Here is a 26924-nt window from a genome sequence, read left to right as displayed (position 1 = left end):
GTCAGTACGCCTCCAGCCGTCGTGTGGATCGAACGCGGCAACTTCGTACTTCCCGCATCGCCAGTGAATGTCGAATTCGACGATCGACGGATAATTTCGCGCCCGACATCATGGCTATCCGAAGATCAGGGACATTCCCGTTGGAAGACATGTGCGCGGGCGTGCGTGTGTGTTATTTATAATGAGCACTTCGTGTGATCAGATACCGCGACAATAATCGAGCGCGTCCTTCGCTCTTGATCGCATTAGTGACCGTAAATCGCGTTTCTCTAAATCGCGAGCGAGAATAATGAACAACATGAACTGTAGATATCATTAAGATTAAGTTGAGCAACCAGAATAGCCACGCTCATAGTGTCTTTGTATTATACTTTAGGAGGTGGGTTCATATTCCTACAGTAACATTCCTTTCCTTCGCGAGCTCATATATTCTTAGATTGTCCGCATCGAAACCGAATATTTTTATCAAATTTTGTCATCGAAGATAATTCTGATTTTGGGATTATATCATTTATTAATGTTGATATTAAGAAATGATAATATTTGAGCTACCTTCGCGCGAAATCTTCGAAGATAGATATGAATTCTTCTCTTTTTGCAGGACCATATTCTTAAGCTTTAGATTCTTCATTAACCACAATGTCTACGTGCTCGGCTTGCGATAATATTTTAGTAATTCCATGCTATAGTAATGTGCGAAGTCCAGAAAGTCCGATTATAAAGAATAATCCGATTGTTAATACAAGTTGTTAATATTACGAATAAGCGAGGGACGAGCAGAATTTAAAAAACCATTTTTAGAGGATGCTTTGTGAGATTTCGTAAATAAGTTTGCTGGATCCATACGATTACGATTTTCGTGGTTCTATTTATATTTTAAACCGGAGAATCCTTGGCATTGATTTGTTTCCTTTAAATATTGGTTGATCGTCCGACTTTATATTGAGTCGTTTGCCTCAGTTTCTCTCAAATATTTACCTACCAATTGTTTGCAATTTTCGGGTCTATCTTTAAATTTATCTGAAATTCTTTTTCCAAGGTACTTAACCCTGTATGATCGTTTTTTTTCTTTACTCCTTCAAATTCTTTTTCCGAAATTGGTGATCTTAAGATTACGTCACTCTTCTGATTCTTGAAACCAAAAAAGCTTAGCTATTTTCAAACACTGAATAATATGAAGGAGATTTATTTTACGTTCCTGATTCTTCTTAGATTTTTTCATATTTAGGATTTTGATTCCTTAAATTCTCAAAATATTGTATTTTAAAGCATTCAATGTATCTGTAAAATTCTAATATTTTTGTAATAGTTTCTGTTATGGAAAACCAATATGAAACATTTTTGTACGATATATTCTGATTTGGATTGGACATATTCAAATCTTTAAGTTTATCTGTTTTTAACTCGAATTTTGATAACTTTGCGTTGTTTTACACATTTTGTTATTTGTATCGAAATTTTAATTTTTCGTGCAAATATGTATTTTAATCGTTCTTGTATTTTTTTTTATCCTAGAATTAAAAAAAAATCTGTTAGTATAAATTGGTAATTTAGTAGATTTAAACAGAAATATCAATTTAGATACTTATAGCTAAATCTATAAAATATTTTAGTCGAGATAACCATAAAAATATTTTAGTCAAGAAACCATAAATTCGATATCATAATTCTAATCAAGAATGCATTTTGCGTGTATTTATTGGTATATCCAAAACACTTCTCAATGATTACTTTATTTTATCTTTAGTCAGATCTTTCTATACATGTAGGTATTGTGATCTGCCTTTATGAATCAAAAATCCATTAGGGGAAGACAGAAATCTTTTCTATATTATAGTAATTTACAACATTTCCATTTTTTACCACCTGAATGATGATTCTTACATATTTGTATCTGTTGAATAGGAATATAAGATTAAGAAAGTTTCATTATCCATCTGTTTTACCGATTAAGTAGAACTTATACACAGACGATTGACGTGTCATTGATACATAACTGCATATTACTATATCAATATTTCACACACATTTATATATAAATTTTCGTATAACAATAGCGTTTTAATCAGCCGTCTAAGTCTAATTATTAAAACTTCACGTTATTTTTTTCGTGCAAACTACTAGCCTATGGACTACTATTTCGTAGGTACAAATTGCACAGCTTTTATATCAAGCAAATGTTGACACGATGTGACAACTTTAGAGTGCCATATTGAATTAACAATAAGAAATGGTAGATTTTCATTTCGAAATTTTCGGTCGTTCACTCTATATAAACTCCACTTCACGGATATGTATTAATTAATCTTAGAAAAGAATTTTCGAATCTGTAATGCATGGTCTACAATGGCAGTAGTGGATTAAAGAATAGCCGTAGAAACTGACCAATCATAGTTAAATGTGAGAAAAATAATCAACTATGATTGGTCGATTTTTACGCCTACTCCTTAATCAACTGTTACTGTACATTGTAGATCATGTATAAAAGAGCAAGCAATTGAAAAAGAAAGAGCAATTGTTATACAAAAATTAAACGTTCAATCGGTAAAACAGACGTCTTTAGGATCTCCTTAATGCTTTAATTCTGGAGGATTTCCAAACCTGCAAAAGTAACATATATAATATCGTTCTACGAAAATTATTGCATTCAATCGATAAAACAAACTTTGAGAAACAAACCTCTTAATTGATTTTGCTAGCGCATGGATGTCTTCTCTAATTAGTACATTTTCATCGCTTGTTCATCTTCTTCTTTCCTTCTCTCAGAACGAACTCCAGAGGCATCGCTGTCATTACAATCATATCTGAATTTCTCTTACATGACGGAATAGATCGCGTTCAGGGATTTCGCCGGATTAATGAACTGTATTAAATAATTTCAGACATTACGTCTTTGGTAACAATCCAGTATCGTCGTTATCCAGTATCGCGAAGAAATCAGCCCTGAACGAAGAGAAATAAGATAAAACCAGTAATGGTATAATATACGTACACATACTTATAATAGCAAACTTTGAATAGCTCTCTAGCACTTACAACAGAGAAGTTATTTTACAAGATTGTGCCAGTGGAATATTTTTGATCTTTTTTTTTCACCCTCCATGTCTCAATATTGTTTACCTAGAGTCCAATTTCCACAAGAAACTGGCTATATTTCTTTTAATATATCATTTAATATATCTTTCAATATATTATTTTAATATATCACTTAAAATTGTATATAAGTCATAAAAATGTCTTCACCACATTTATGTTTATATATTGTAAAAAAATATATAAACGTATAATCACATATATATATAAATTATATGTAACTATGTTACTCTATTATACATTTGCGTTATTAGATATATAAGAAATTTAAAGTAAAATTTCTATATAAAAATTGCAGGATGAGGAATTTTTTTTAAAAAGTAAGTCTTTTTTTAATTCCTATAAGAAACATTTTATATTACTTGTTGATCAAAATTTGTTATTTAGAGTCATTATTAAACAGGTTTTCTTGTATATTCAAGTCACGTCAGCACCCTCGGATATATTAGAAACATCGAATTTTCTCATATAATCGTGAAGGTTAGAGCACATCTTCTGGTCCTCACCGCTATTCACCAGAACTCTATGATTCTGTCCAGGATTTAGGACGAGCGATCGCTCGTGACAGTAGAAAAATATCGCGCACAGCGCTCTCCGCTTTTTCTGTTCGGAGGAATGATCGTCTGACACTGACACGTCGGTAATGACTTCAAAGAGATGTACAATACGGTTTGAATTACGGATGTGCCGCCGAACCGCAAATTTTCAGTCCCTCCGTTTTCAGAACTTTTCGCTTTATCAGATTTTAAATATTTTCTCAACGGCGTGGAGTACTCGTCCGTATTTCTTTAATGCCGCAATTATTACAAGGAAAATAGAAAGCTGTATTTCGCAAAATGTAATGGCGTTAAACAGCCAATGTTTATTCACTATACAAAATACCGCCGCAATGCGTTCAGAATAAATACGATATTCTATTATAAAGAATTACACGATGCAGGAGAATGTTTCGTGTGCATGCGTACAATAAATCTACATTACACGGAAATACATCCTCTAACACAGTATTTAAAAAAACTACTGCATGCCTCTCGGAAACGTTAAAACATTCGTCTACCGCAAAATCGTTCTAATGCAAAGTAAATATTTTCCCGCGCGACGGGAATTGTTTTGCGCGAAGCAAATATTTTTCCGCGCGACGCAATCGTTTTAAATTGCATTCTTCTCTCTCTCTCTCTCTCTCTCTCCCCCCCTCTCTCTCCCCTCTCTCCTCCTCCTTCCCTCTTTCTATTCCTTCCCCTTCATTCTCATTCATTCATTCTCTCTCTCTCTCTCTCTCTCTCTCTCTCTCTCTCTCTCTCTCTCTCTCTCTCTCTCTCTCTCTCTCTCTCTCTCTCTCTCAATTTCTCGATTGCGATCGAGGATCCGAAATTTGCGCTGGCATCTCCTGGCGGGAACGCGACTTGCCGTTTTTTAATTGAAAAACGTGTAATTTGTAATTTCCCACGAGTCTCCCGGGGAAATATGCGGGACGACACCACCGAAATTACTTCGTTGGAAGCCAGCCGCGAATCCTGGACGAGATTTTAACGAACGTTCTCTTTTCCGTCGTCGCGTCGCATCGGATTTGATTAGAGGTCGCGGACGCGGAAATCGCTCGTCATCGTGATGCGGAAACTGGAAAAAAATCGTCGCGCGCCGGCGCGCTCGGCCATTCGTCCTCGTACGATTTTACGGTGACTCATTCGGCCGTAACCGAGCTGTGCCTGGATTTGCAGGCATGCTTAATTAGCACGGTTGCGTACTTCGCTACCGTTCGTTAGTGATAGCTGTATAGGAGTGTGATACTCAATCGCATTGAATTCTAGAGTCGTGCTGTTTGTTTATTTGTTTATGTCGCGATATCGAATTGAGAGACATTTGAAGTATAAAGACTTACCTCATGAAAAGATGAAAATATAAAGGCTTAAAAGATTACAAATCAACTAATAAAACACAGACTCGGATTAGCACTACAGAGATTAACATAAGCTATGCTTAGCAGGAGCGGCAAGTTTAGGATGGCGGTATTCTTTTTAAAAGAACTTCTAAAAAGCAGCCATTTTTGCCAGATATATTTGCCTCGATATAACGTTATATTTAATAACTATTTTTTAATAATCGGATAAATGTCATATTATATTAAAACGTTTTTCAATTTCAATATGTTATGTCAGTTATATTAAGATCTTTCTAATTTTTAATGGTTTCACGTTTTAATGGCAGGATGATCATGACTCTAACATTGTGATTACATTACAATTGTTAATTGTGTTTTAATTGAAAACCGTTCCACTTCTTGATCAATGGATTGATATTGGAGGTTGGAGTGCGAGAGTATCTATTGAAATAATGATCACATCAGTAAAATGGTTTTAATAATGCTTTTATTTCTCATATTATTAATAGCTGGTTGACATTTTCTTAAATGTTACATTTCTGTTATTCGACTTTTATTTTATGTCGCTTTTTATTACCAGTTTTTGTTACATTGATAATGACTTCATGTTTAGGTCGAAGGATTTGTTTAGTATATGAAATTTTTTGTATTAATAAAAGAACTTGCTTTTATCTCGTAAGTTCTTGTTTTATTAGTTGAGCAGATATTTGTTTTTCTTTACTACATGTTAATTTTCATATTTACAAGAGGTTATGTTATGTTCAATAAGAAATCAATAATATTTGAAATGTAATTAGGTATGTGACTGGTGGTGTATGTGGATGGTTACTTTTCTGCAAATTTTCATATCTTTAAAATTGAATAGCTTTATTTTATCCTACAATTTTAGATTCGATAGGTTATTTCGTTGTTGCCTAATATGTCGTTCAGTCTTTGCCATTCAGTCTCTATTGTTGTTCATTATATCTTCACAATTATAATAGTTGTACCCGTTGAACGAAAATGGCATTACGACCTTTGACTGGTCGGTAATGTACGCAGTTTTCTGATGAGAATCCAATCGAAAAAATTTAAGCATTTATAAAGAGAAAACTTCAGGGAAAACGTACGTACTATGTGGAGCAGTTATATCAAGCCCAGCAAATATAAAATTGTTTTCCTTGAGTTACGACAGAATGTACGTATCAGAATAACATGTCATGATAATATCAAAATGACATTAAAATGAAGGATTGAAAAGTGGCTTTTAATAATCATTTGAGCTATTTTGACGTCATTTTGGTGTCACGATGACTTTTTGCTTGATTGCAAATCGACAATACAGACTTATTCCTCCTATGCAATTTCAAGCACATTCAGGCAACCGACGTTGCAGTTCGAGCCAGGCGGAACTAAGTTTAAACCGACGAAGTACGAGCTGAATATTCCCATGAATTCCCTTCATCGAGATGTTCTCTCATCTCTTATCCGTTTATTCATTTCGTCCTGCTGTCCGGTAATATTGAAAAACTCGGCTTTAACACGACGGATCGCAAGAACATCGCGGACACGCGACTCGCCATTACATACAGAAAATGGAGAATTGAAAAAAAAAAGGAAAAATAAGCGCACGTTCGCGTATGCCGGTTCCGGTTCAACGAGACATCCATTTTTATCGATGATCGCCGCGCCCCTGATGTTCGATTCGGCCGGATATTCCGACACCGGAACGCGTCCGCAATAAAACAGATCCGGGCTGGCAGGGGTTGGTCTCTGGAAGTGTCGATGGAATGCGTTTTCAAACCAGCTGGCGAGGATGACACGGTACTAGAGCCAATTCATTTCACTGTTTTAACTATTTTTTATTCTTGAAAATATTGTTATAATTGGTGAATCTGACGATAACAATGGTTATTGTATAGCGTTAATATAACAATGTTGTTTTAATGAATTTATTTTTAACACGCACAAGATTTACTATAATTATTTATAATATTATATTTGAAAATGCAATAACTTAAGCAATTTTAACATCTTAAATTTGTTAGGTCTTTTTTTCAAGAAAAATCATTTCGGCGCGCGTTTCTGGGAACTATATACGTAGTATATAAATTCACACAAGAATTATACAAGCATTTAAGATCCAACTAGACAGTTTACTTTGATTTCTATAGTTTGTGTTATCACATATATACGGTCTTATAATATATTATATTGTTTTTAAATTTTTTTATTGAAGTTAAAATTGGGTTAAAGTTAAATTGGCCAATATTATAATTATTAAAACTTTTTAAAAATCATTTTATCTACTATATAAATCATTTCCTTATAAAAATCTAATACTTATAATACTGGCCAATATAATACTGGCTTATAATCACTTATTTTGAAAGTATTGTTAAAAGTACCTACTTTTAATACAATTAAAATAAATGATTAATTAGTACCATTATTAAGTTTCTATAAAGATTTATATATTTAATCTTTTAAAGGAAAATTAAATAGGCGTAACACATTATATTGTGTTTACACTGTGAATGGACGAGAAAGGGATTGACAAAAAGCTCAACTGCCAGGACTTTTCTCTATTACTTCTTAGTTGCAAGAAAGAGAGAGTGCAGAAATCCTGCCATGGAATTTCTGGACTCTCGGTCGGTCAAAGTTCTCAAGGAGTAATTACAAAAGGAAAAAGAAAGAAAGCACCTACAGGCTCCCTTCTTTGGATTACGTACGAGAAGTGTCGGAGGGGGACCGGAAGGTTTCCGTCAGGCGCAAATCGCGGTCGGTTCGAACTTTTAATTACGTGATACTTAGAATGGAGCAGTAGCGGGAGAAGAGGCGATGAGAAAGTGGGCGGCGGGCGAGCGAAGAAAAAGACGTAGAACAGACTTAAGCAGCACTCGAAACTGCTTCTTAACAAGACCGGAAATCTGTCGAGGACCCTCCGGGAAATGCTGGCGCGGCGGATGAGATACGCTGTTTTTCAATTAATTAGTTTGGAGCGAAAGAATGACGCTGTAATTGCAACTGCCATCTGCAGCGGATATAAATCGCGCACGCGCCTAATACCGCGTCGATATAAATACGTATACATTGCGCTAGAAAACGTATCTATACCTTTTTTTCGCGGCTCGCCGCTCGTTCCGAGCACGAGCCAGGAAGCAATTATTGCTATTATTTCGTTGTCAGTGCGGGTAGGCGATTTTTTATTGGCGCACACAGATCGAGAGATACGCTCTCGCTGGTTTCAAGTTGCGGCGGCGAAATCGGATAACGTTCAAATATTTTCACGCATCCTTCACCGATTCCAATTTAAAAGTTACGCACGGGAGAGTGCAAGAAGTTTCTTCTTCTTTCAGATTTCTAGATAGAACATAGTCTCGTTCATGATCAGAGATCAAGTATCCGTGAAGTTTCATTCGAGAAATCCCCGTTCTTCTGTCAGGAAAAATTATTTACGCACGCGTGCAAGAACATGAAGTCTGCCTCCCCGCCCTTTCGAGGAAGAGAAAGAAAAAGTCAGAAAAGTTAGAGTCTCTCGCTGCCATCCATCCCGGTCGCGGGAAACGCGACGGCGATAATGGCCTCCTCTGCTCCCACGAGCTTTTTTTTTGAGCCGCCCATGATAAGGGCAATCGGAATTAATTTCTTCGAGGGAGCGAGCAAACGTGCGTTTTTAATAGTTTTCCCGCGAAATCCATTAACGGTCGCCTCTCGTAAGAATTTAACGTTTCCTTTTTGTACAGTTTTTGGGCATTTCTTTTCCTAGTATTTTTGATACCACGTATAGATACATACAATATTCTTGGAAACTTTTTTTTTTTCGAATTTCACCACATGTTCCCGTTTGATGCTAATTTAGATTAATAAACAGGAAAAAAATAAGTTACATGAAGAATAAAATTTGATTGTTTGAATTGAAAATTTGATAATTTGACTAGAAAGGCAAAAAGATATTTATAGTTATCTATCAAACATTTTAGTCTAATTAACCAGAAATTCTCATTCACGATAATTAGAATTCTAATTAGTATAATCGAAACACTATCGAACTACTTGTATATTACGCTAACACTTAATAAATTCACGGTTTAAAATATAATGCTGGTAACCATATTTACTGTGGGATAATATGCAGTGTATAATATGAATATGCGAGGTTAAATCAAAATAAATAAAAGATAATACTGTTGATTTTAAATAAAAATATTGAAAAATGTCTGGGACGTGTTTCATACTTGTTGCATATGTTGCAATTTTACACCTTGTACATATATGATTTTTATTCTACATTAAATATAGCAACATGGCTTCATTATAAAACGATTGTTAGTAATCTAGTGTAATATTTATTCAGGGTGAGGCACTTAATTTGTTTACTTCGAGAAATTTATTATAAGTTGTGCGAAAAATTACATATAAAAGTTGCATGACTTTTAAGGATATTATTACAAAGTGTATATATCTTTTTATAAGTGGAGATGATAAAAAAATTTTAAAGTTAATTTTCTTTCTTAAAATGAAATGTTATATTTTTCATGCCACTGTTAGAAGATATATTTAATTTTGTGTTCGTATGTATTAACATTGATTAGTCTAAACTAATAGATGACAAGATATTTAAGGAAACAAAAATTAACAAGAAGTTAATGAGAAATAAATATCTGAATGTTGTAAGATGAACAAGCCAGCTATATTTCTAAGTAATGTTTATCAACACGAATAACCGATTTTTATCTGTGTTACTCAATTTAGCATGAAAGTTGCCTGACTCTATATAGAAATCTATATACTTAGAATACGTTATATACTTCTTAATGATATAATCAAATCAAAACATTTTTCTCAGTATACGATAATTTTTCGTTCAATTTTTTTCTGCTAAAGGAAAGCTGAATTTATTCAAAAATAGTCACGAGGAACCATAAGATTTTTTTTCTCAGGGATAATACGACCTGAGTTAAAACTACAAAGAAGAGACGAGATAAGAATTACTCTCAAGTTTTCTAAAGCTCTACGTTGCTCTTTTGGTTGCTCTGAAAAAAAGTCAAGTAAAATTCTGACGAGTACGTCGAGGCGCAGCATCGAGGGAGATTTCGAGGCCATGCAGGGCGGGGCGGCGAATCGAAGAGGATCCTTTGCATCGAGGAGGTGATTCGCTAACGATGTCACTCTGAAGATCATTTGGAAAACAAGAAGATGTGCTGCTCAGGTGGCCCAGGTGGTATCAGATTGACCGGATGTGGCGTGGTATGCGGCCTCGCCGCGCTGGCGGCCCTCGGCGTCGCTCTTTCGGGTCCAACCTGGCTTCACACCGAGGAAAAGCTTGCCGTGCCAGACGTATCGAAGAATTCTGCAGTTAGTGTGAAGTTCAAGCTGGGACTTTTCAGAGTTTGTTCGACGATCGTGAATCCCTCCAATCTGACGTTGCGTAAGTACCTTATACTTTCATAACGATTCAAAAATATTATGGATAGAGAAAAAGAGACTGATTGGTAAAAGATAAATAGGCCAATTTCGACTTAAAAATTGTAACGTAAATTACATATATAATCTTATAATTTGAGTCGTTAAATGATGGTGCCACTTTTATTTGTTTCAAATTGTGAAAATGTGTGGCAAAATTAATTCATACATACTTCAGAAATATTTTGAATGAGTGTATAGCCATATTGAAAGGTGTGTTTTTTACATTTCCTAAAGTTGAAAGTTGTTCATGCTTATAGTCTTGAGAATAATATGATTTACTTAATTGTATGGTATAATCACATGAATGAACGCTATACAACATTAATAAATATTCACATTGTGAAAAATGATAGATTTCACGAGTGTCTGCAGAGCTTTATAATTGGTTCCGCGAGAATTCTATCTCTCCCGTTTTCTCGATGAAATCTCGCAGTGCGACAGATCTCGCGGAGAATTTTCAGGAACGACAAGGAGTAAACGTAAAAACAAATGACAGTGATTGTAAAGAGCGCGATAGGAAGAAGGGAGATTTGTGAGGAAGGGTAAGAGGAAAGAGTGGGGGAGGGAAGAAGAGAACATCTACGGATGGCGCGGTTACAAGACTGGTTGCAGCCACCCAGACGATGACAATTCCTTTTTATTTCCCTCACAGTCTCGTCTCGCTCGCTGAAGCTTTGGCGACTTTTATTTCTCTCGCTGTCCTTGCCATTTCTTCAATCCTCGGAGTTCACCCTTCATCCCTCGCGTCGCGCGGAAGTTACCTCCAAACGTTGTTCACTGTCCGTACACAGAGCTGTACTTAATGTATTCCGCGATCGGACGATCTATCCTTATTGTTCTGCGTTCTCTATCGGGTTTCAGTTCTTTGAGGGTTGCGCAGGAGGAGTCCTGTCGTTATTTATTCACGGTGATGGGCGCCGTAGCGTCTATCAAGTTAGTGAAGGTTGATCGGGCTGCGAGAAAGGGTTTTACTGTTTTTTCTTTGTCCCATTAAGATTTGTCACGGTTCGATGGATTTGTCTAGATTGAATAAAATTTTATCTACTACCATGTAATTGTGCGATTCTTTACTTCCAATCTATCTACTTCCAATTTTATTTCATGATAAAAATTAGCCAAAAGCATAAAGCAAATAATTAATTTTCGTTAAATTAAATTAAGTTAAATTAATCAATGTTCAATCACAAAATTTCAAAATTAAATTTAAAATTTCATATATTAAAAGACGAAGGCAAATAAGTTTCCAATTCCTTTCTTCCTTAGATATAACGGTGAAGGGATTTAAAAAAAGTGAAATTTCAAGTTGGATCTGATTAAGTTTTATATGTAAAGATTAAAATAATTCAAATTGGAAGTAAAATGAAAGAAGAACTATAGTTAAGATTTATTCACAAACTTTCAGATAAAACGTAATTAAACTCAAATGAAATTTTACAATTAATAAATCTTTAAGATTCTACTATAAAATTCGATAATAAATTTTTAATATATTATGCAAAACTGAGTTATATTATTTTTTAAATTATGATATAATTCTATATGTATGTACCTATAATTGCGATAATTTATTGAGTACTATTCATTGTGTTTAAAATAAATAAATAATAATAAAAATTTTAATATATATATACTAGTATAAGAAAATCTACTATTATAAAAAAAATAGAAATATTTATTTTTTTTATATTAAAAATGTTTTTAAAATCCTTGCATTCTATATATCATATGAGTGGAATATACGACTTATATTTATAAATAATGCTTATAAATAAGACATCAAATTAATACGAAAATTACAATTTAAAAATAATGTACGAGAACGAGGAGAGAATTCAAGTTAACAGTTGTTGTTAATTATCGGTTATTTACGCGGGCAAAGCCAAACGAGAGATTTATATTTCGACGAAACGCCATTATCTGGTTGCATTGGAAACCTGTACGCGCAGCGATTCCATAATGGAGCCGCCAATTGTGTGTGTATTATTTGATGATTAATAAACGATTTTATTTGCGGTAATCTCTGTACGACTAATAATTAATTTTAAAGCTATAGAAATTGGCTTTCATCAAACTTCTTTCACGTATCGTTGGCGATTTTCTTAATATATTTTTTCTAAGCGTAAAATTTTCTTGGCATATATTTAAAATCACAGTTGTTACTAGAGGAGAAAATATTAGTTAATGTAGATATTATAAAACGACCTTTATTAATCTCCGCTATTGTGGTAAATTCAAATGATTGTTTGTGGAATTATTTATTTAGTGGCTAGTCGTTATACCATTACTAATATGCCAATACACAATAGATAACATTTATTATAACGCATTTTTACTTTCAAGTATTTCGAAATATTTTTATAAGATACATTTTAGCGCATTTAATTGCACGTATTTCCTTTTTAAATTTAAATGTATTATTACATATGTAATATTATTACATAAATGTAAATGAGAGTCATACGACCTTTTCTCTACGCTCGAAATAACAAACAACGAAGCGTTATTTTATGTCATGAGTGTTCACACTAATTTTATCCTTATCAATCTCAATTTTGAGTTATTAACAGAATGATGCAACGCAATTTTGGCGTTGTTATTTCATTTCGATAATTTGCATGTGCTCCAGGAAAACCTCGGAGATTGACCCCCTTTCGCGTCAACTTTGCTAAAAGCCCCAGAATATGTTACGGCAGACATTAACTGAATTAAATTCGAAAGTTTTACTCCGGAAAACTATGGGAAAAGCCGGCTCTCTGTGGCATCGCGTCAGGTTGGTTCACCTGTAAGTAGTCATGCCCTCAAGGTCGTGCTCTCTCCCTTCTCCCTTAAGAGAGATCGCGCGCGAGTTATTAGTTCAAATGAGCGGTGAGAACAGCAAGGAAATACTTTTAAGCTCGGATGGAGAGAAACGAGCCGACCATCTCCGTGGAGACTAGTGATTCAAAGATGGCGGAAACCAACCGGCCTCTCATAAATCTTCGTCCTTCGGGACGATTTTTGCTTGCCGAACTCTATCAATATAAACGATCTTATCTATAATAGAAATTAAATTTAATTTCTAAAATGTGAAACTATATATATATATATATATATATATATATATATAGTATAATATAATATAATATAATATATATATATATATATATATATTATATTATTAATCATGTTTTACAGTTTCTAATTTATGTTTCTCGTAAATTTTTTAATAGGTTCGTCAAATTGAGATAATACATTCGGACATTTCAAACTTTTATCTTAAATACAGGGTTTGTAATATAGTCATATTATATTGTATCTTGTATTTCAACGGAACACATACAAGTATATTTTTTATTTCAGTATTTTAAATTAAAAGATTAAAAATATTTTGTACTTTTTTTCAAATACTAAGATTGACAATCAATCTTATTATTTGAATTACAAAATACAAAATATTTTTAATCTTTCGATTTGAAATATAAAATACAAAATATTTTTATGTGTACAATACAAAATACAAAATACACACACACACAGAGTTGTATTGCAAATACTAAATACATTTAAAATAAAAGTATTTGAAATACATACATGCACACACATACACAAAAAACCCTGAATATACTTATCTACTTTATATTCCTCGATTTTAAATTTAATGGATTTACTGTTTTGTTACTATTATATAATTTTATTACATAACATTTTAAATTAAACATTTTTTATTTTTTAATCTACAGTTTTCTATCTGGCTATTTTTCAAGTAAATTATTCAAGTACCTATTAATTATGATTATTTAATTTATAATGTTTGGGAACAATGTCAATATATGTTAATCTCGATGTTATTCAACAATTTAAGACTTCAATTTATTTTTGTTTATATTGTTTCAAGTATAATTTAGGATCTTCATTCCCATTCGTCTATCACAAATTGTTTGATTAAACTCAATGCGTCAGTTAATTTATATTTGTTTGACTTGAAATCTGCGGCAGTAGCATGCAGTAAGCTATTTCTCTATCTCGTCTGTAGCCATAATTCACATTAATTCGTAGAGATTTACTTTTTTATGATATTCTGAGAAGAATGGAAACTAAAGTGAGTGCAATCAAGGTAGAAAGAAGTCGACAAATGGGCGACTTTCCCTAGCGATATTCCGCTGAATCTGTAGGACTAACGGGTCTTTATTATCTTTGTCATTGTGCAGAATTCATTTCTGGAGATGAAGGACTCAAAGTCTTTCTCTCGACCTGAGGTCAAGCCATAGTCACTTGATACACTGTTAAAGAAATTTTTTGTTTCCGTTATACGTAACGGAAGTAAATTTCAAGTGGGTATATTGAAAACATTTAATGTTGTTAAATGGAAATGAAATTGTAAGTAACTTAAATTTAATGTTTATATGTATTAAATTTTTTGTACATCCACATAAAATTTTATGAGAAGTACATTAAATTTTATGCACATAACACAAATATATTTTTCAGTTGCAAATAAATTAAATTTAAAGTTACATATGTAATTTAAAAGTACATTAAATTTCATGGCATTTTTAACAGTGTAAGTAATAGCTATGCTGTTAAATTGAACAATAGAAAATATGAATGATATATTTTGATAAAAAATCTTAATGCTCTCCTCTGAATTTTATTGATTGTTCGAATTAAAGAATCTATTACAATGTGTATCATATATAAATCAGATACATTTGCAGTACCTGTAATATAATTAATAAATTAATACGTTCCAGACATTGCAATACAGTTAATTATATTATTAGTTACATTTTTGTCTGCGATATAATTAATCACACATATGTTATTGTAATTTGTAACATAACTTGTCAGTACAGTTAAAATTGTGAATTTAGTAAATGACTTAATAAATATATGTTTGATTTAAATTTACATTGATAAATTCTATTTTTTTATCAGTTATATTACGTATCGATTTGCTAGAATTTGTCCGCCATACTGTTTCCGCTTGAATTTTTTAAATTTACAAATTTGGATTTTGGATTCGAAATCAGCCATCTAAAAAATCTTTCGAGTATTATAAATTTTATTTAAATTGGGCTGATTGAGAAAATTGTATACTACAAAGAGTTAAAGAAAATGTATAAATAATACTACAATGTGTGTTCATTACTATTCATTTCTAACACTTTCTCTGTATATTTATTATATCCATTACATTGTTATCATGGTAAAAGTTACGATGTAGTGATAACAATATAATGATAAATATAACAAATAAAGATATAATGAAATTATTCGTTTGACATTAATTAAGCAAGAATTCTCTATCAGAGAAATCTAACAGAAGGATTTGCTCCTGTTAGACGTTAAATCGATGCGTGTCGATAGTCGAAGCAGGTCTCGTTACGCTACCGGCAATTAATTACTGTCTTCGTAAAACTGCGGGACGCCGACAATTTGTCTTCATTGCCAGCGTGAAGACTTACCGAAGGGTCGCGAAAAAAGAAAAAGGTGAAAAATAGGTGAAAGGGTGTGAAATGGTGGAAGGGAGATCGGATTTTGACAACGTGCGTTGTCAAGTGAGCCGCACGCGAGTGAGAATTTCATTCAGATCAAATTATAAAGGCGCTTTTTTTTTATAGAGAACAATTTATAGTAGTATGTTTTTGAGGATGTAATGGTACCATTAAAAAATTTGAAGCATTTTGTTAATTTTGAAAAAAATTTAATTAACTTTATTTGTTAGCATTATAAATGTCCTAAATTTTATGTTTTGATTTAATCATAATTGTTTTATTTCAACAGTATATACATTTAAAGATAAAAATTGATATATTTTCATTAAAATAATTATTGTACATCTAAAGAATTGTGGATTTGTTTAAAAATTATAAAGTGCTCCAAATTTTTAACCAGTAGTGTAAATTATACATAGTAAACAAATGATAAACAAATGCTACATAATATTCTGAGCACTGTGAGAGATCGGAAGGAATAAAATGGACTAACAACAAAGTAGATCAATAAAAATTTTTTATTAATATAAAGTTTAAGGGGTTGATTAAAGGGCGTACAATGATTTTCATGTAAATCATTTAATCATTATCCCGCTCCGCTTTCGCCGGTTAAAGAGGAAATTCGGCATTCAGTATAAATCGCGAGCGGCGGGGCCGCCAGCGTGTGCTAGGATAATAAGGTTATTTGTAATTCCAGGACCGGCTGATCAAATCTTCCTAATTTCCTGGATCTGCTTGCTTAAAATTCCGCAGAATGCGCCTGTTCCACGGCATTGTTGCGGAAAGTGTCTGGATTACACCATAGAGCGTGGCCGGTATGGCCGTAAGGACTCAAAGTAATAATCAGCCCTGTATTAATTTCTAATGCTTTTTGTTACATCGAATCTAATTATCTCGAGGCGCTGGAAACTCGAGAATAAGCAATGCGCACGGTGCTCCTCACCTAGAGAATGTCTCGACAGATGTTATTATCTATTAATCCTGTCTATTTTACGTCAGCTTTATTTACTTTGTAGCATCTTGTTTCACTTTACTTTATCTTCTGCGATCTTTACTTTATTTAATTACAAGTAAAAGGTATATATGTAAAGAAAAATAAATAAAAAGAATATAATAAACAAAATAAATAAATAAAAAAATATTCAGAAGTTTTTTGTAGTTGAATTTTGATAACTAATTGCGCACGTCGTTTATCAACTACAATAATTTTGGCAGTAAATTTAAAGCTTCCTTTGGGAATAAAAATCAGAAAAAATCCTTAAAATTCTAATTTTATGAGAGATACATTTGTGATTGTTAGTAATAAACGAAAACATCAATATCCCGTATGATTCGTTCAAAACATCACAATATTTTGCATAGAATTGTGGCATAATTTCAGTCATATTCCATTGTTGAAATGTTACTGTGTAAAATAGTCGTCATGTCGTAACACACTAGAAGAATTGTACCAAATAATCCTTTTTCTTGCTGCTTATACTATTTATTTTTAATCCTCTTATATCTTTTATGTTGTTAAATTGTAATTTATTTCACACTGCTTTGTAATGTTTATAATAGCAGTACAAAAGTTGTAAGTTTAACAAATCTTATCATAAATGCTCATATTAAAATTATAATGTGACTGAAACAATAATATTTAAATTATGAGAAAACTAAGAGAATAATCGTGTCTTATTGTAACGATTTATTCACAAAATAAAATTTGTACAATTTTGTAATAATAAAATCAAAAGATTTCATGATATCACCTTGACACACGAGAAAAACGAAGAAGTTTGGCGTAAGCTCTTCGGAATTTATGCGACGATATTTCTACACGTTTGAAAGGTAAAACGAGACTAGTCGTTGATAAATCAAGCTTTAATGCAGTCTCCCGCAATTCCATAATTCTTCTCCAATATTTTCTTTCCTGTCAACAAATCGCGCGACATGCTCCAAACACATCTCTTTTTCGTGCATATATCATCTTTATGATTACTTCAAATATATAAAATTGTCTTTTGAAATATAAAAATTAGTTAGAAAATTAATTGAGAAGTTATATATTAAAAAATATAATATTTTAAAACCTTGAAAATTTAAAATATTTATTTTTTAATTATAAAGGTAAATTATTTAAATTAAAAATTGAAGAACACACGCAAAGATCTGAAGAAAATTTTAAAAATATGGCAATATTAAATTAAAATATTTGAGCTCAAAGAAAATTACACGTTAGATAATTAAAAAATTATTAATATTATAATTTAGAGTAAAACTTTTAAAAGCTCTACTGTTTTATTACTTTGTGTATATATATATATATATATATATTTGGATTTCATTTATTAACTAAAGCTCCAATTAATAATTTATTATTAGTATTTAAATATTAATAAGTAGAGAAAGACATTAATTTTATTTATTTTAAATATATTAAAAATTAATAAATTTTTATATAATTTAATGCACGCAAAATCAATATATATATATATATATATATATATATATATATATATATATATATATATATATATAGAGTTTTATTATTATTCGATCTTGCGAAGGATCTCTTGCGTGCACACGTATGGACACGCAAGCTACCCTTGAGGGCGTCCACCTTTCGACGTCTCGCAACCCCGAAGTAAATTACACATCCCCTTTGATCTCCCTGGTCGCGAACTCGCTCAGACTCAAGCTTCTGATACATTTTTCTCATCCCATGCTCTCGATTAGACTTTTGCGCGTCAAAGGACAAATAGCTTGTCGAAGGGCAAGGGTACATTCTCTGTAATTTTCGAAAGACCGAGAAGGTATAGTCATTTAGTAAAGCAACCTCTTAAAGCGATACATCATCTGTATTATATACCGCGATATTAAATTACTAACCATTCTCTTCCAAGAGAAAATAAAAAATTATGGAGTTTACTATAATTAAGTGCAAAGGATTTAAGGATTTATGCAATTGTGATATATAACTCAAATGTAAGGTTTTTATAAAAATATTTTTAATAAAAAATATTTATTTCTTTTCGTAAAATTAGTGGTAATTGACGTTGCGCTAGCATTTCTTTATTATTATCATCTCCGATCCGAAGATCTCTCTTTTTCTACCATTTTTTGTCATCTTTCAGAAACGTGAATCGTAGATAATATTCATAAATTATTTATAAATTTAGAAAAAACAGACAGAGAGAGAGAGAGAGAGAGAGAGAGAGAGAGAGAGAGAGAGAGAAGAGAATAAAGAAAGAGGGTAAGAGGACAGAATGAGAGAAAGCACGAAGAAAGGAAAGTACAGAAATTGGGAATTTTAGTGGATGGGCTTCTGCAATGCGATTGATCTTGCGAGACGTACATAGCATTCCCGTATTTCCCACCCTTGTGTTAACACACTCGACATCATGGCGCGCGATCGACGACTTTTCGGAGTCCGTTTCGGAGAATCCGAAGAAAATCTCAGGGATTTTCCGGCGGCCGTGAGTAAAAAGGGAAAGAATGTCGTGGCAAGCTAGGTACGAGGGTTGCTTTGGAATAGGAGTGAGTTAGGGAGAGCGAGGGAGGACACGAGGAGAACTAGGAGTATGAGTAGGAAGTAAGAAACCTGGATCGACTACTTGATGGGACGATGCCATGTACCAGATGTTCGGTCTGGTTCGTGGCGTCATGGATTCTGGAATCGACAGGACCGAGACACGCAAAAAACTTTTTTCGATTTACTTCCCGACAAACTCGTGCGTGCGTGCTTTCGGCTCATTCTCTTAATGTGTATCGCGAAAGGGAGAAAGGATTTCAAATTGCATAAGTAATTTGCATAAGTACTGAGCCTCTTCTATCGGATTTGACATTGAAATCACATGGTTAGAAGTTTCATGGCTCCGGAAATTTTATTAATTATTCATTTTATTAATATTCATTTTATAATTATTTATTTATTAATTATTAATTATTTGATTTTCATTTCTAGTTATAAAAATATAAATTTATTTTTTACTCTCTTTGTCTATTTATTATTTTTCTTCTTTTTTTTAAATTGATTTTGATTTAAAATCACATTTTTAATAATATTGTACTAATAAAATGGCTTATTAACACGACACATTTGAAAATAAGAATTGATTGCAAGTTATGTGCAGTAAGCAATACAAGAATACCTTCATTTGATTTATTTTTATGCTGAAAATGGTAGTAGCTCTAATTTTCTGTATATTGTTTTTATAATCAAATCTTTTTTGTCATTTTTGTTTTCCTTAAATGAACTACTTTTTTAGTTGTGGTGATTTTGATGACTGTTTTCCGACTTGTGAGATTTTTAATGATTTTATTACGAAAATTAAATTAATTCACTTTTAATAATAATATTTATCTAATTTATTCATAATAATAAGATGAAAATTTCTTAAATTGTTTCTTTTTAAGTAATGGAGCGATATGACAAATCGAGAATTACATATACTTATATTGTATATTCGTAATTTTGTTGTCGATGTGTTATGCAATATGTTATGCAATTCAAAATTACATTACGATGGAAATGTTGTTAGTTGGTTTAAAATTGCATTACGATAAAAGGTTATAACAAAAACAAACGTTCTGACTATATTTTAACGAAATTTTATTTTAAAGATTCATTTTATTGGATAGTAACGTGTTCAAAAGTTACTAAAGTTAGACGAATACAAAATTAGTGAGGACGAACGACGTGACAATATAGTCGCTCGCTATTTTCGTCGTTATTTTTTTTAATCCTCTCTTGCCACGTTTTTCCGCGTTAATAACGAGTAGCGGCTTCGATCGGCACCATTAGTGGTTCAGCTCCGTCCTCGTTTCCGTCGGAAACCCAAATTAATATAGCTTTCCGAGCGTATCGTTGCAAGCGAGCGCCGCGACAGAAAGCCCGAAGAATTTATGTTTCGTCGACAATTAAAGCCGAAACGAGCGGATTACGCGGGTCTACGATCGTCGTCTACGATTACTCCAAGATGAATTGAATTAGTCACTGTCAAAGCTATGTAACAGACAATAACTTACATTAATTAATTACATTAATTATTTTACTCTAAAGCCTGCTTAAAAAATGCTATATCAAATTTGATAATATAGAGCAGTCATTATTTAAAACATATTTCGTGCAATATAATATATTTTTGTAAGAAAGGTTCTTGAAATGTTAAGAAATTATTGATTTTTTATATGTTTATTTGTTTTTTTGGAGATTATTATATATTTATATAAGATAATAGATACATATAGATTACGATAAGTATTAATAAGATATAAATTTTTTTACAATTATTGAGGTTCTGCATACATAAAAAAGAAAAGTTTCCTATCTTATTGTAAAAAAGAAAAGTTACAATAAAAATAAAGAATTGTATGAACGTATTTATGAAAATGATGACGAGTTATGAATTTCATTTTAATTAATTTTGTCGATATATAAAAAATTTGCACAAGAAAGACAAAAATATTCGCTGCGAAGGTACGGATTTTTGTATTCAGATATTTTAATAGACGCGAAGCGGAGTTGAGCACGTCTTTTGATTTAAGTGCAAAACTAGTATCATTCTAGCAGAATATAAAGAGAAAGAGAGAGCGCGGTATAAAACGAAAAAGGTGCAACATGGAAATAGTACGAGGAACTTTCATTAATCCTCCGCGGTGTGTTCAAAGCATTTTAATTTCGCGTTGGATACAAAAGAATTATTCGGATCGCCAGTTAAAAAACTGTATTATACATGCAATTCGAACAGATGGAATTAACGTACAATATTGTTTTAGATTTAACTTCTATTGAAGTTCTTCTCACCTGTATATAATTACTAAGATTTTGAATGTTTCACTGAAAAGATTAAGAAATTTTAATCTTAAAAAAAATATAAGAAATATAATTCATTTTAAAAAATAACTATAAATAGTTTATTTTTAAATAGTTATTTTTTATATTAAAAATAAATTATTTACTTTTTTATTTACTTTTTTATTTAAGTACTTTCAACATAATGTATTTTAATATAAGTTTAAAATCTATTAAAAATAAATTTTAACAATAAAACATTTATACAGTAATCGAAAAATTTTATGTACATTCTAAACTTTAAAAATTCTGTGTATTTATAGTTTCGTTCTTACGCTCACACGCTGTAAGCATCAGTTTATACTTGTGTCCATCAAATATTAACTCTTAGACCGTCAGTATAACGTCATATAGCATCATGCGATGAACTCGTATATATCGAACAATGTATAATAGATGTATATGTGAATTAACATAGAGCTTTATGAGGGAAACATCTATGATTTTAAAATCCCGGTGTTAAACAAGATTAAACAAGAACAAATGATGCTTACAAGCGCTGTAAGCGCAAAACAGAACGCACTAATAGTAAATACAATTTTAAATATATAATACGTATGTTTATACTTGATTCATATAAATAAGTTCAACAGTTAATCACAAGTGATTTGCAAGCGCTTATCACGTTTTTATCTCTTTTTAATGTAAAATCATTTTTCTAATTTGTAAGAGAAAGCATATTAATTTGTTAGCATTTAAAAATGTAATTTTGCTTATAGAAATTGTGAATCAATTGTCACTTGATCAAAGAGTAATAAATGCTTGCGACTCCAATATTCCAAGTTGATTCTTCGAGGATTGAATTTCGATATCGCGTTGACCGCCAATGGTCAGGCAGGATTTTGTGAAGCCGCGAAAACACTCAGCTCTTAAATTAAAATTCCATATTTTTTTGAAACGACTCGTTTATTAGTTCAATTGTAATTTTCAAGCACATCTTTTTTTACTTAAATGTCAATTATTATCATGCAATTTGTAAAAAATTTAACAATTCGCAATGTTAAAATATCATAAAAGTGTCAGCATTTCGAGATTTTTAATTTTAATTATCAAATTTTTAATTTCAATTATCAAATTTTTAATTTCTCAAAATATATTTTATGAGGATTACCACATATAATATGATTTTAATATTTAAATCAACTTATATATGTATGTGAACGGACGGAGTGGAGAGAGAGTGAAAAGTGCTATTAATTCATTTCCTTGACCATATCTGATAAAAGAAGAAAGAATGATAGAAAAAGCTTACAGGAACCAGTAAGGAGAAGAAGAGAATGGAGATTTTTGTACGTTCAGTGTATAGTTGTCCGATTATAGTGGCTCTGATATAATCCAAGTCAAAATATTCGAGATTACATAAACATAAGGAAGGTGATCGATTAATTGAGGAAATTGTAAAATCAAAGATCCTAAAAAGTTGTGTTGCGTTCACAGTTATAATAAAGAGGGAAGAACAGAGATTTCTTCTAGAAATTCTATGCCTGATGTGAAACTTGAGGAAGAAGCATGAGTAAATTGAACGGAGCAATAAACTGAAGGCAAGGAGTTGGTATAGAGAGACAAATCAGGAAATATTCGTACCATTAAAGCGAGCAACGGAGGTAAATCTGGTTCGATAGAAGGCAGTGCAGGCTGGGAGGAATTAGAAGGGAGAATCGCTTCCGATTGAGGAGGCAGGCACTGTAGCTGTAATGGAGGAGCTGGAACACTTGGTTGAGAAGAGTCCGTAGTTGACCCTGAACTACTCCACGAATCTATTAAGCTATTGAGATACGTCCCGTTTAAGAGCCTACGCGCTGATTATTCCAAAGTTGGAAGTCGGTCTTGATTTGAATTTGGAAAGGATTTATCTTGCATTACAAATATTATATTACAATTAATAGGACAAGTCAGCTTAATTCCCGTGACAGATAAGGAGATTTACTGTTTTCTGAATGCTCCATTAGTTATCAATAATCTTGCTTGAGGTTGAATCTTATGGAAATAATGGTTCTTAACAGTCGGTAACAATTTAAGTCGCACAGGCTCGAACAAAGGTTATGAACTGAGAGCATGAACTAGCTACTATAAGAGTTGAGAAGTAAATACGTCTCGCGACATTGCGATTTATATAGGGGTATTTTTGATGAGATAGGATATATCAAGTTGGTTAAGAATTTAGTTTGATAGTCTTTCGCTCTTGAGGAGGTCTTATATCTTAATTATTAATTAGAAAATAATCTCTAAATTAATTCCGTCAATACGTTTTGAGTGTTCTCCCGAACACTCTGGTATATTGTTATCACTTAATTTAGAGATTCTAGGTTTATGGTTACTTATTGGCAAATTCAATTCTCTAGTCTTCTGCACTATTTTCAGGGAATACAATCTATAAGTGAGTAAAAGAAAATTTTAGCAGAATTATAGTCGATCAATGATTATAAATGTTCGCATCATATCTTAATTATTTCAAACATTCGCGAAACAAAATTGTGGCGTTCATCAGACATAACAATAATATTTTAAATAAACAGCAGTATTTCTTTTCTCTTTCAAAAATCTCTTTTCTCTTTCAAAAAAAAAATAACAATGCTTATCAAAAAAGCAGCTGAAGCAAAATCAATGTTATTCATTTTCTACCACATTGCAGTTTTTATTTCTATATTTCTGCTAATTCACTGTGCATATCCAGTAGATCTTCACGATCGTAATACGTGATAAACAAAATGATGTGTGCGACATATTTCAAAACTATGTCATGTTTGACATTCAACGGCGAAATGATCGATCGCCATGAACGATCGATACGCAATATACGCGAATCCCAGATCTCAACTCCGGTTTTCCGCTGATATTTAACCCGGGAAATGCATGTACTCCCTTATTTGCTTGCACGTTTACTTTACAACCCAGGTATCAGTAGGATTTCCATCCTACGTATCATCAGTTCCTGTTAGTAATTATAAATTTATTTTAAATTGTACTCTATAAAGGGTAAAGAAAGAAGTGATCTCAATGAGGTCGCAGGATCAGGACAATAAGTTAAGCAATAGCGAATTTTCTGTTAAATTTGAATTGTCTTTCAGCTAATTCTACATCGAACTAACTCAAAGTGCACATTATACATATAAATAGATATGCACATTATACATATAAATAGATATACTGATATACATATGTAGGTATTCGATTAATTGGACGAATCAATTATGGTTGGATCGCCTGCAGAATACAAACTAACTCATGCAGTTACATTATGCCAATGTTATAATTTCTTACTCAACAATGTAATTGTTACGTATAAAATATGTTATATCAGTAGGAACTTGTGACTTAAATTTTTATAGTCACAGTGTTATATTTGGATTAATGATTTGTAACGAATGGCTGTCTTTTGATTGAATTATGTAATATCTAATTATATTAATGCACGATTTACTTTTTTACTCCACCTGAATATTTATATCGAATTCCATTTTCACTTGATCTTACATTCAATACGAGAGACATATTCATCTTTCAATGATGTGTTCTGACTACCAAGTTGAAATTTAAAAAAATCTTTGAAATTTAAACGTTGATAATATTCACTGAAGATGACTTGGAGAGGAACCGCAATATCTGAATCTGAATAAATATAATTTTAATAATTTATATACTCGTAAATTTGTGCTTCACCAACTATGCTTGACTTTCATTTGCCTGTTTAATTTCTTTGTTAATTAGTGGAAACTGTTATATACTAAATGTGTTATATGAGTGGAAAATTATAATATTGACGTAATGTTATTGTATGTTTTTAATTGTATGTTTTGTATTGTGGGCGCTTGTATGTTATACGCTAAAAAATGAAATATCATGCGTTTCATTCCCTATGTATTTCTCTTATTTTACACGAATTATTCCATTACTGATTTTACGGACATAATTCTCCTTCTACTTCCTATTCGCAAGCTATTACATCTCCGTACAGCCGGCGCGCTTTTAATGGTTTTCTCGTGAATGTGTTAATAACCATCAAGAAAAGTTCTCGCAACTGCAATGACGCAAATGCAGCATTATCTTTTTGTTAGATGAAAGCCAGCGAGTTTTCCTTGTCACAGCTTAGGGAAACTTAACGGAAATTTTCCTACGTTTTCTTGCATCTGATACGAGTGTACTCTATTCAAATAATATTGACTCATGATTTTTACTAGTGGTCGAAAAACTTGCTCTTGCCGATTTCTTCTTGTTATTTGTTTAAATTTTACGCTATGGAAACTTATATGTATATATCTTCGTACGCTATTTAATGTGTTACCAAAAACAAAGTTGAATTATTACAAGATATAATTATACAAAACAAAGTTACGTACTCTTTTGTTTCGTGAGATCAAAACTTGACTAGGAAACGTTAATACATGACTTGTGAAAGAAGTTATATCGACGTTTTCGCAGATTTAAAACTTACCATAAAATAATTACATTTTGAACTTTGTTGATCTATCTTCGCGAAAGATTAATAATAAAATATGGAGCTGCTGCTAAGCAAAAATAAAAACACTTAGTAGTTTACAATATTTATGATTATTCTGGTTTATGATTTCAGTGGTAATAATAGTTATTTTATAAGTTTGAACAAATATTCTACAATGAAAATTTATACATTTAATACAATAAATAATTATTTATAGATTAATTGAAACTTTTATAGCTGAAATGATTACATTCTTTAAATATATGTAATATTTAAAATATAAATAATTATAATGAATTTAAAATTAATTATTTATGTTAGCTTTAAATTCATTATAACTAACGAAAAAAAAAATTTTAAGTTAATATATACAATAAAATGCTTGCGATATCTAAAATCATCAGTTTATTATTTAAAATATTTACACAATATTTCGATATTTCAATAAAAAAAAAAACCGACAATTGCAATCGCATTGCAGAGATTTTGCTGACAATGGTCGAACGTATTGGCGAAAAGCGCGATGAGTCGTGCAGTTTGCCGCACGATCAGCGCCGATGAGCTCATTATGGCACTAACGAAGCCGGAAAATTAATTTCTCGGTCGAGTACAATCGCGAATTGCATTGTTTAATGACCACGATGAGCGGGAAACCGGAAGCGCCGTCACACCGGAAGGTCGAGCCGCTTGATTACCGGTCTGGGCGGAGATATTATTTCTGATAACAAATCTGCTTTATCTGTTCTTCCACTTCGG

The 26924-nt window shown here is 31.9% G+C and overlaps 1 protein-coding gene across 5 annotated transcripts in view; it reads left to right on the top strand.

Annotated features, from left to right (window-relative positions):
* The window catches only part of LOC105152082 (uncharacterized), a 124040-nt gene continuing 97116 nt past the window's right edge, over positions 1-26924 (top strand). For 2 of the 5 annotated variants that reach the window (XM_087415227.1, XM_011066142.2), the window contains exons 1-2: positions 1-379; positions 9839-10382. In XM_087415227.1, coding sequence (XP_087271353.1) covers positions 10151-10382 — 232 coding nt within the window. In that variant the 5' untranslated portion in view covers positions 1-379; positions 9839-10150. Of the gene's footprint in view, positions 380-2882; positions 10383-26924 lie in introns of all 5 variants that reach the window. The other 3 variants (XM_011066147.2, XM_011066144.2, XM_087415226.1) reach the window with 3 other exon arrangements.

The sequence above is a fragment of the Acromyrmex echinatior genome, chromosome 17 (genome assembly GCF_024713525.1).
Source record: "Acromyrmex echinatior isolate Ae372 chromosome 17, ASM2471352v2, whole genome shotgun sequence".
In the NCBI taxonomy this organism is placed as follows: Eukaryota; Metazoa; Arthropoda; class Insecta; order Hymenoptera; family Formicidae; genus Acromyrmex; species Acromyrmex echinatior.
The sequence above is the reverse complement of the archived record's forward strand: the minus strand, read 5'-3'. Positions and strand labels throughout refer to the sequence as shown.